General features: G+C 39.3%; 1 protein-coding gene across 1 annotated transcript in view; it reads left to right on the top strand.

Moving 5' to 3' along the window:
* The window catches only part of LOC134344448 (threonine synthase-like 1), a 134,736-nt gene extending 130,814 nt beyond the window's left edge, over nucleotides 1-3,922 (top strand). The window contains exon 3 of the mRNA XM_063044262.1: nucleotides 3,830-3,922. Within this exon, the coding sequence (XP_062900332.1) occupies nucleotides 3,830-3,894 (65 nt within the window). The 3' untranslated portion in view covers nucleotides 3,895-3,922. The remainder of the gene's footprint in view (nucleotides 1-3,829) is intronic.
* Nucleotides 3,923-11,703: the final 7,781 nt, after the last annotated feature.

The following is an 11,703-nucleotide window of genomic DNA, read 5'->3' on the forward strand; positions in this document are numbered from 1 at the left end:
TTCCACATTATCCCTTTGGTTATTTAACATCTACTTTGACAGGCAAGCTTCCAGCTCCCAGTTAGCTTTGTATCAAAGCTTGACAGGTGAATGTGAGGGATAGATTTGGTTATACAGCAAGCAGGCGCAACCTGGTTGCTCAAGTTGGAGTGGAGGCCCAATGCAGGATGTGGGAGTCAAAGGTGATGGCTCTGGGCAGTGGTCCCAATCCAGGAAACTGAGTAAAAGTGCAATGATTGCATGCAGTCATGTTTAACTAAAATTACAAAAATATTAGAAATAGTGTATAAAAGCAATGCAATGCATCTTGGGCACAGGAGTGTCACGGCTCACAGAGCCAGAGACCCAGCTTTGACCCTGACCTCAGCTGTTGTCTGTGTGGAGTTTGTAAGTTCTCAATATGATGTGTGAGTTTTCTTGAGGTTCTCCAGTTTCTTCCAAAAAAATAACAGGTTGGACGATTAACTGGTCACTGTAAATTGCTTCTTGCTTTTACAAGTAGTGGTAAAATCTGGGGGGAAGAATACAAATGGGATTGGTGTAGGATTCGTGTAAATTTGATGGGCTGAACGGCCTGTTTCTGTATTGTATCTGTGAGCTTTCAGAAAGCTTTCATTGAGGTACCCCACATCAGAGATTTCTGACAACTGTCACAACCTTCAGATGAATCAAGAAGCAAAACAGACTGAAGGAAAAGGACACAAAAAAAAACAAAAACACAGAGCGTGGTGAGTGGCATTCCCTAAAATCTTTGGTGGAATTGCTGCTTCATCATAATTTGAACTGGGATCTTAGAGATTAGGCATTAAAGTCTATATAAAAAAAAAACAAATGTTGGCTAGGATTAATAATGTGGCAGGAGCTCATAAGCGATTGCAGAATGCTAGGTAGGTAAATTGATAAGATGAATAAAGAAACTGCTTATTCATCAGAATAAGAAACTAAATGAGATAAATAGGCAAGGAAGTCTGTGAACACATTGCAAAAATGCAAGCAGCAGCAACACTATAATGAGGCTACAAGGTTAAAAAAGGCTGAAAAGAGTGAAAACAAAATATTTCTAGAGTGGAATACAGTATCAGGGTGATGATATTAAATCCAAGAAGAATCTGGTTATCTTGTTTAAATGTCAGCTGGAGCACTAGGAGTAATTCTAGCACTCATACTTGAGAAGGTGCAGGAAATTACAATATGTGACTGGAAATTAGATATATTTTTAAAAAAAAAGTCAAGAAGCTGTTTTCCATAGAGAGAAAGAGACTGGGAAGTGGTGGGGGGAGTGGATGTGGAGGTGAAGGGTGGGGGTGGCAGGAGGGCTGACTTGCTTTATGTTTCCAGCACATTTAAAATAGGATTGGATGAATCTGGAGAAGTAGCTTGCTCACAGATTCATGTTCAGATGAAGGAATGCAATTGTAAATTATCCAGGAATAGATTAACTAAATAATTTAGGATGTATTTTTTTGTACAGTGGCAAGAATGTGACAGTCACTGTCACGTAGAGAGAAGGGGCAGAGGATGCCACTGGTACACTTAGGGAGCATTACAGAGTGGAACAGATGGCAGAGTGAGTGGAAGTGTGATGAGGATAGATGTTGAATAGCTTCTCTTTCTATTGTAGATTTTACTATGTATTTGGCAGAGGTAGCTAAATGCTTCATTAAATAAATTACTGAAAATCATTCAGCTTCTAGGAAATGGGCTAGTTGGAAAAAAATACAAGCTGACAGATTTCAAATGCTAATACTTTGTCCCAGGTGACATATTAAAATGACTTTTTAAAATTGCTTATTTACTCAGATGGATGTAGCTAGCTTTACTGCCTAAAAAGCCAGAACTCTGTTTCAGTGCTTGAGGTGAATGTTGCTCCTGTTTGTATCTCAACACATCTGCCGTATTTCAGCTAGTTTAGTTACCAGATATGTTCTGAGCATCTAATTGCACACAGTTACGCACATTGTGATGCCCAGTGAAAATAAATCATTGGTATTTGGTGTGCTCCAGATGTGAAGATGGGGCTATAAGAAACATGTTATCCAGGTCATAGTGAAGTTATTTAATAAGTTAATCACTGTATAAGTTAATCATGCAATTACATGAGCAGGGTTTAGAGTGATAGATTCAGTCTTGATTGTGAATGCTGGCATCCAAATGAAGATAACAAGTAGGAGGTCATATGAAGATGATTTAATTTTGTTGATCAGTAGAACAAGTATATGATAGCTTGGTTAGAGTATCAAATAAGCTTAAATTCCAGGACTGTCTATCATTCAGTGCGCCATCTTTAGTCAGATGAAATTTGTCAGCTTGTAGCACTATCTAACATTCTATACCCAAAGGCAATTACATCCTTATCAAACTGGCTCAGGTCAAGATAGCTTCCATATTGTGCATGAAATGATCAATGAGATATGTCCAGAAAGCCCAGCAACTGTTATAGGCTTACCCAAGTGAGCAGGCACTATGGGCAAAGGATCTAATGTTTGTGAAAATAAATGGAATGGCAACATTAGCTTGAAGGAGAAAAGACAATATTAAAGACAGAAGTGAGAAAAATTGCTTCCAGTAACAAACTGCTATGAAGTAAAGATCTGTTTGCCATAAACCACAAAAATTATGAAGATTTATAGAGGGAATGAAATTCTGGAAATTTAAAATAAAAACACAAATATTCCCAAAATGCCAACAGAATAGTCAGTATGGGCCAAAAATGAAAGAAAGCATCCAAAATCTGTAAATATTTTGTATTTGTATGCTGAGATACATCCCAGGAGGCGCTGGGACACACTATCGGTGATGTAACCTTGGGCCATTTGGTGTTTTGGGTTTTTCAACATCACACACCCTCCCCCAGGTGACAGTCACGTCTGATCAGGCCTAACAGCATTAGTCCATGAGTCACACCTCTTGATCCACAGCCATCTGGAGGCTCACTCAGCAGCCTCTGTGATGGTCCTGATTGTCTTTTTTTTGCAGCCCCGGAATGCCAAGGAGAGAGTAGGTTCTCACAGTGAGCAGCCAGCAAAACCCCTGCATCCCACCTCGATAGGCTCGGATCGTGCTTTCCACCCCTGTCTCTGGGACTGCTCCCCCAGCTTCTGGTACATGGCTTCTTAGGCTCCTCCATCCAGTCTTCCCAAGAAACTGTCAGTTCTACTATCATCGCCTGCTTTGAGGTTTCTGACAGAATGACCATGTCAGGCCTCAGGGATGATGATGTGATGAAATCAAGGAACTTTAATTGCCTGCTAAGGTCGACTTTCAGCTGCCAGTCAGACACTGTAGTGAACAAGCCTGCTGGTTATATGGGCTGAGGCTGCTTTGGTCTCCAGCTTTGACAAAGGCTAGGCAGTTGTATATACTAGATTTTCATTGAAAAACACTTGGCAGTTAAATTTGGAATAACTAGACCCAGATAGTCCTTGGGTTTGTGCCCTGAATCTTTATGTTCTCCTCTTCTGAGATGCAATATAAGATCAAAGTCTTTAACTGGTTTTTTTGTTTATTACCGTCTCCTCATTAGTGTTGAATTTTGCTTTGATAGTTATTTCCGTAACATTCCTTGGCCTGTTTTACTAAGTTACAAGTCCTATGTAACTATGTATTTCTGTTGATGTTGTTCAATTTTCTTGACATTGAATTATATGTACTGATTTTGTGAACTACATTACCTACACAGAGTTCTGCATGCCAAGGCAGTAAACAGTAAATGTGGATTTGGAAGCAGATGCTGCTATGTTTTCCATCAATTACATGAATTGGCTTAGTGAGTTTAATGAGGAAGATCACCAGCAGATACTTATATTTTCTTCTTGTGCTTCGCATTCAGGTCAATGCACTCTGCCAAAGAAAGGACCGGAAGGAAATGTGGTGCTAAGTGTCATCTTTATGTAAGCTATTTCTGCATACGTTAAGGAATGAATGAATAATTCATGAATATAATTATTGGTTACAGAATACACTGCATTCACATTTCTTGCTGTCAGTTGTTTAATTGCTGTTTTATTTTGGTGGCAATTTAAGTTGTAAAAAAACTAGTTCAATGTTCCTCTTTTACTGAAAATGGATAAAATGATTTATTACGTAGAACTGAATGATAACTAACTTATATGAGAAAGTTGTATTTTATTGTTGATAATTCCATTCATATTTATTAGAGGTAGCAAATGAAAACCGGCTTGTATTAATGTAGATGTAATAATGGTGCATCACATTTGTCAGGCAACTAACGTCCCACTTCATGAGTGGAAATGGTGGACTCATTATTCATCCATTTGTGGCCCTTGGCGGGAGGGAGGGGGTAGTAAAATTTGAAAATGGCATGACCCAATAGAGGTATTGTGCTCCAGTCAGACAGCACCTTAGAATAATATAAAGAAACAGACTATAATATTGCAACAGATTCTGACCACGTGGCATTGTAATCAGTGTAATCAACATGAAAACAGGTTGTCTGAAGATATCGAAATAATAGAATCAACACACACAAAAAGTGCTGGTGAACGCAGCAGGCCAGGCAGCACCAGGCCAGGAAGAGGTACAGTTGACGTATCGGGCCGAGACCCTTCGTCAGGACTAACTGAAAGAAGAGATAGTAAGAGATTTGAAAGTGGGAGGGGGGAGGAGAGATCCGAAATGATAAGAGAAGACAGGAGGGGAGGGATGGAGCTAAGAGCTGGAAAGTTGATTGGAAAAGGGATACCAGGCAGGAGAAGGGAGAGAATCATGGGATGGGAAGCCTGGGGAGAAAGAGAAGAGGGGAGGGGAGCCTGGAAGGGGAGGGGAGGGGAGGGGAAATAATAAAATAATCAAAAGCACTGCCAAGAAACGAAAAGTATCTGGTAGAATTTCATCTGGTCTGAGTAGCCCCAAGGGTAATTTGTGGGCATGTGTGAGAGAGAGTAAACTGATGTAGCACAGTGAAGTAAGAGACAAAACTTAATGGGATTGCCCTTTGGGAGCTAGCATGGCCCTAATGGGCCAAATTGCCTCTGTCTGTTTAAGTATAAGATGGGGCATGGCTTACGATCAGAGAGTGGCTAACACAGCAGTGGGCCCTTCAGCCAGCTATGTCTATGCTGATCATTTTGCCTACCTGCATGAATCCCATTTGCCTGCATTAGGACCTGATCCTTTTGTCTATGCCTGTTTACGTGTCTGTCTAACTGCCCCTTGAATGTATCTGTGACCCACTCTGTGTAAAACAAAAACTTGCCTCTCCTATTACCTTTAAAACTCTTCTCATCTTAAATCTGTGTCGTCTTGTTCTTGAAAGCCCAACCATGGGGAAGAAAGGTTTTGACTATCTCTCATATCTATATTTCACATAATCTTGTATATTACTATCATTTCATTTCTCTGCCTCCTTCATTCCAGAGAACACAAGCCCAAAAGAACTGACTGGGTGAAACTAAGGCCTTGACACTGGTCTGGGAAAGGACACTGATATTGGTTTGCATATCCTTCCAAAGAAGCTGGAGAGCATTGTGGAGGTTGCATTGGTGATATCTTTCCAGTGAGTTGAAATGCTTGCTGTAGATAGTCCAGGAATCACTGCTGCCCAGTAGACTATAATATTTGTGTTGGGTCTGAGATTATGATCTTCAAACAAAACTTTCAACATTTCATTGGCTCTGGTACACTGAAAGTGGTGGAAGTGGTTTTTGAGATATGAAAAGTGATCCATATTTTACAGCAGCTCATGGAAACTCAATAGTCGTGCTATATTAAGCAGGTGACATCTGCGTTGGTGTGCTATTAGAGGAAAGCTGAAGGCCATCAACTTGTTCATTCAATCCTTTTAGAGTATAGGCCTTGCATTCGACATTTGCAAGACAATAGGGCATCTATCAAATTAATTCTGGAGGAACTCAGCAGGTCAGGCAGCATTCCATTCTGGCTCCCCTTTTACCCTTCACTTCTCCTCACTTGCCCATTACCTTCCTATGGCTCCCCTGCTCCTACCCTTCCTTCCATGGTCCAATCTCTTCTATCAGATTCCTCCTCCTTCAGCCCTTTACCTTTTCCACCTATCAACTCCCAGCTTCTCACACCCCTTCTCCATCCACCCACCCACCTTCTCACATGGCTTCACCTATCACCTGCCAGCTTGTACTCTTGCCTCTCTCCCCATCTTATTATTCTGGCTTCTTTCCCCCTTCCTGTCCAGCCCTGATGAAGGGTCTCAGGCTGAAATGCCAACTGTTTATTCCCTCCAGAGATGCCCCCTAACTGCTGAGTTCCTTCAGTATTTTGTGCGTTGCTCTCAACTTCCAGCATCTACAGAACTCCTGTGTTTAGTCTATCTACCAATTTGCCCTCTGAAAATATGGCTCAGAGTGAAACTTTCCAAAACATGGTATGTCTACCATACTGATTATATATTTAAAAACGCAAACAACAGGAATTCTGCAGATGCTGGAAATTCAAGCAATATACACGAAGGGTCTCAGCCTGAAATGTCGACTGTACCTCTTCCTAGAGATGCTGCCTGGCCTGCTGCGTTCACCAGCAACTTTGATGTGTGTTGCCTGATTACATATTTGCCGTTTTTTTATACCAACATATTCATACATGGCAAAGACCTTGAAATGAACATTCTACTTTCACGTTTTCTGTTCTCTGAGCTACAATGTCTCCGCTTAAATACACCAATGAAATGAACTGAGAGATTCCCCAAAAAAGAGAGTATAATTCAATACAAACTATCAGTCATTACTTGTACTTAGATTAAGCAACAATTCGGACGGGCATAAACCATCATGTAGTTTCAGTATAAAATGAAGCTATATATCCACTGCTCGTGAAACCTTATCAAGCATGCAAGCTGTCGAAGGATCTGATTTAAAAAAAGAACAATTGCTCAAAGTTCAAAGTAAGCTTATTATCAAATTACATGTGTATATGTCACCATATACTACCCTGAGTTTAACAAGGAAATACAATAGAATCGATTAAAGACAACACACAGACAAATGACCAATGTGCAAAAGAAGACAATCTGCAAATATAATAGTGATTACATGAGTTGCTGAGTCCTTTAAGCGAGTCTGTAGTGCTGTAGTGAGTGATGTTATCCATGCTGGTACAGAGCCTGATGGTTGAAGGGTAATGACTTTTCCTGAACCTGGTGATGCGGGATTGAAGGATCCAGTACATGCTCCTTGATGGCAGCAATGAGAAGAGAGCATGGCCTGGATGGTGGGGGTCTTTGATGATGGTTGCTGCTTTCTTTTAAATGTTCATATATATGCTCAGTTGTGGGGAGAGGCTTTTCCTGAGATGGACTGGGTTATATGCACGTTTTTTTGTAGGCTTTTCTGCTCTTGGGCATTGGTGTATCCATACCAGGCCAGTGTACTCCCCACTGCATCTATAGTTTTCAAAGTTTTAGTTGACATGTTAAATCTTTGCAAACTTCTAAAAAAGTAGAGGCACTGCCATGCTTTCATTGTAATGGCAGTTACTTACTGGACCTAGGACAGACTCTCTGAAATGATAACACCAAGGAATTTAAAGTTACTGACACTCTCCTCCTCTCCTCTACTGATGAGTACTGGCTCATGTACCTCTGGTTTCCTCCTCCTGTAGTCAATAATCAGCTCTTTGGTCTTGCTGACATTGAGTGAGAAGTTGTTGTTGTGGCACCACTCAGCCACATTTTCAATCTCCTTCCTGTATGCTGATTCATCATTACAATTGATATGGCCAAGAACAGTGGTGTCATCAACAAACTTAAATATGGCATTGGAGCAGAACTTAATCTCTCGGTCATAAGTATAAAGCGAGTGGAGCAGGGGTCTTGTGGTATACCCATGCTGATGGTGATAGTGGAGGAGATGTTAGCTATCCGAACTGACTCGGGTCTGTAGGTGAGGAAATCAAGGATTCAGTTGCACAAGGAGGTAGACCTTGGTTAGTTTTGAGGGAATGATAGTAGTGAATGCTAAGCTGTAGTCAATGAAGAGCACCCTGATATATGTATCTTTGCTGTCTAGTACTTCCAGGGCTGAATGAAATGGCATCTGCTGTTGACCCCGTTATGACAGTAGGCAAATTAAAGCATACCAAGTCACTTCTTAGGCAGGAATTGATATCTTTTGTGACCATTCTCTCAAGGCACTACATCACAGTGGAAGTAAGTGCTTCTGGACCATATTCTTTGAGGCAGGTTACCATGCTCGTCTTGTTCAGAGTTCCTCTTGGGTTACCATATGACACAGAATGCCATTCCCTCCCTTATAATTTCTACATTCAAAAATAACAAACTAAGATGCATAGTTGCAATGCTGTATTTTTCCGTTGTCATCTCTGGGTTAGCATTCTGGAACTTAATATCATTGTTCACCACAAAGACTTCAAGGAAAGTGCCTCGATTAATTTTCTTAGGGAAACTGGAGGAACGTGTCAGCAGCACTCAGTCAAGAATAAATAATGGGAAACATTTCCATTGTGGTGTTATTTTAAAATGGAATCAACATAATTGGCAACATTACAACCATAAGGTTAACCATGGAAACAGAAGTAGGAGTAATCTCACACAGAAGCAGTAGAGTAGCAGTAATGTCCCGCACTATCACAATATCTTGCACAAGTAGCTGCAAGCAGTGTTTCAGAAGCCAATGTAGCCACAGCAACCTCAGTAAATGGCTCTCCTGACATTGATGCTCACTTGTCAGAAATTGTTATCAAGAAGAGAAGCGCACAAATCAGGTCTAAGAGTTCAACAGTCGATTCAACATTCATATAATGATGCAGCATCTTAGCTTTTATGACAGCATCTGCTCATACATTGGATTCAAGGATACAAATCATAGTAACTCAATTCAAATGGAAGATTTTGATTACAAACATCAGTTAACCATATAGGTTGAAACAATGAATTATCACGTGCTGAAGCACCAAACAGTGAACCATGGCAGTCTTTCTCTTGTTGGGGAAAGTGAGCCCTCTTCAGGTGGCAACATTAATGGAAGGTCTTGCACAGTGTAGTTGATGTCACCTGGACTAGCTAATAATGGGATACATCTTTTAATATCAATAGTCGTGTCTGGAGAATTGCTTTAACATGCTCGGTGTCTGCTCACTTTGGACTGCTATTCTATAAACACTACTTCATCTGGTCCCCACCTAGTAGGACACAAGGCACAGATTGTTGAAAGTGATCTTTGTTAATACCATTGGATTTTTTTCAAATGAGTTGGCGATTTCTGATCTTGTCTAGATTGTGAAATAAAGGATAAAATTACTGGCTATTGATTATCTTTTGTTCAAATCCAGTCTTTAGGTGTAGGGTACAAGAATGAAAATGATATACAATATTGATATCTGTAGGATTTGTATCACAACTTTCCTGTAGAATGTGCCCAAAGGCAATTTAGATTGGAAGATAATTAATAATAAAAGAGATAAAGAAAAAGACAGTAAGTCGTGAAGGTGGAGCTAAGGGACATAACTGGAAGTTTGGTCATTATGAAATGAATATCTTAAGTACTGTCACTCATCCATAATGAATGATTGGAAGGGCTGATAAATAACAATGGCTTGCTAGTCTATGCAGTCTTTGGGGGTGGGGAGCTTTTAAAGATGATTTATTGATATCAAGTTACACAGTAGCTTTTTTAAGCTACTTTGAGAAATGTTACATAGAATTCGAAAGAATCTATTCATTCTCTTATAACTATGCTTGGCATAACTGGGATTCATATTTCTACAGTTTTCCCTTTGAAGACACATCAGAATGAAGACCCAGAAGGTGGTTCAATGAACTAGAAGAGGTGCAGCAAATTAGGATTCTCACAGGAGAGGGAGTGTAAGAGATCATGGAGAGTACGGCTGACATTAATTATTTGTGTTTTATCACAAAATGTAGTCCTTGTCTGACTGTGTATAGAGCTTTTGTTAGTTTTTTTAGGTTCCTGAAATTTCAAGAGATAAATGTTCTGATGAAAGGTCAGTGACTTGAAATACTAAGGATTGTTCCTTTCCACTGAAGTTGCCCAACCAACTTGATGCTTTCTTTCTTACTTCAGAATTATGTGATCTGTAGTTGCCTGCAATATTTAATTTGTGAGGAACCTGATTTAAAACAATTCAGTCATGAGTTTTGACGTAGCACTAAAATTGTCTAGACTAAAGGAAAACTATGATTGTAACAATTTATATTTTGAAACATTATATTACAGATCTGGTTTGGATGAATATAAGATTATCAGAGCATACCTGTTGCACTTATTCATATGTAAGTACTTCTGGGAATCAAGAACAAAAAAAAGTAAGAAAAGTAAAATAATTTTATTTCGAAAAGATAATGAACAGTTATGTCAGTTTTTAAAAATGACTTTAGCTTGCTTTGAAACATTTATACTGAATGGCATGCAAGTATAACTCAAGATATTTTCTAGTGCATTGAAAACATACTTCTGGCATTTGTTCCCTGGCTCATTTCAAATTGTAAACAAAATATATATGGGATGCAAATTAGACACCCCTATTTTAATGTAATGGGTAATGAATTTAAGGAAGTTCTTTTTTTAATTTGGCCAGTTTACTGTTTAGGATTCAGGTGACAGCAAAAGGATAACCAAGTGCAGGGTCTAACCATCACTTTCCAATCCTCCTTGGGCATATGAATGCCAAAAGATTGGTGCACTGCTACTGTTGTATCCTTGTTTTAGAAAGAAACAATAAGTGGTGTAATTACAGACCAATTAATATAACTCAAGTGGTTGGAAAATTATTTATATCAATTAGAAAGGAGCAGATAAAGTGAAGGACTGCCAGCGTACATTTGTTAAGGGAAGAAAGTATCTCCCTGGTGGTTTGAACAGGTAATACGAAGGGTGGATATGGGCAATGAGGTTTACAAGGATTTCAATGTGACTTTTGACAAGGTCCTTCAAGGCTGGCTGTTCAAAGTAGAAAAGTCTAAGAAATCCACAGGAGAGTGACAAATTAGATCTAGGTTTTGTTTTGGCTTGAAGGGATAAATATTGCAGAAAAAAGACTAAGTTTTTTTTAATGTTAGAAATTGTTTGATTACTGATATGCCTTTTTATTCAGCTTCTCCATCTGCCATAGCTAAACCATGCCTTATGATTTCTTTGCTCAGATTTTAGGTCCTGCTTTCATACTAAAGACATCAATTTGTAATTTTTTGTATAATATTCTGATATAGCATCATGGCCACTGTTTCCTAAAGGCTCGTAATACATAGTCAACTTCAAATTACAAAACACTGGATCTAAAATAGTTTGTTTCCTTGCTGGCTTCTCATTGTATTGATTTGGAAAATCATCTTTCATACACTCTATACCTTCAGTCTCCACACTGTAATTGGTAATTTGATTTGCCCAGTCGACTGGTCGATTCAAGTCTGACCATTGTACTCTTCTTGTTATTTGTGCTGCTAATTTCCTGCTTCATTATATCCTTGGTGTTCCATGGATCCTGTGAAATGAGCAAATAAACTAAATTGGAAATAAATAAAATGTACTATTTGGGATGTTAATGAGCCTGCAAACTGACTAGATGAACTATGTCCTTGAATTTTGAGAGAGTTGGCTATAGAGAAGTACCATGCTTTGGCTAATAATCTTCCAAAATTCTACATACTGTGGAACAGGCTCTGCAGATTGAAATGTAACCCCAATATTAAGAGAGGAGTTTGGACAGAAATGGGAAACTACCAACCTATTTGGCTGA

Source organism: Mobula hypostoma, chromosome 3 (genome assembly GCF_963921235.1).
Source record: "Mobula hypostoma chromosome 3, sMobHyp1.1, whole genome shotgun sequence".
Lineage (NCBI taxonomy): Eukaryota > Metazoa > Chordata > Chondrichthyes > Myliobatiformes > Myliobatidae > Mobula > Mobula hypostoma.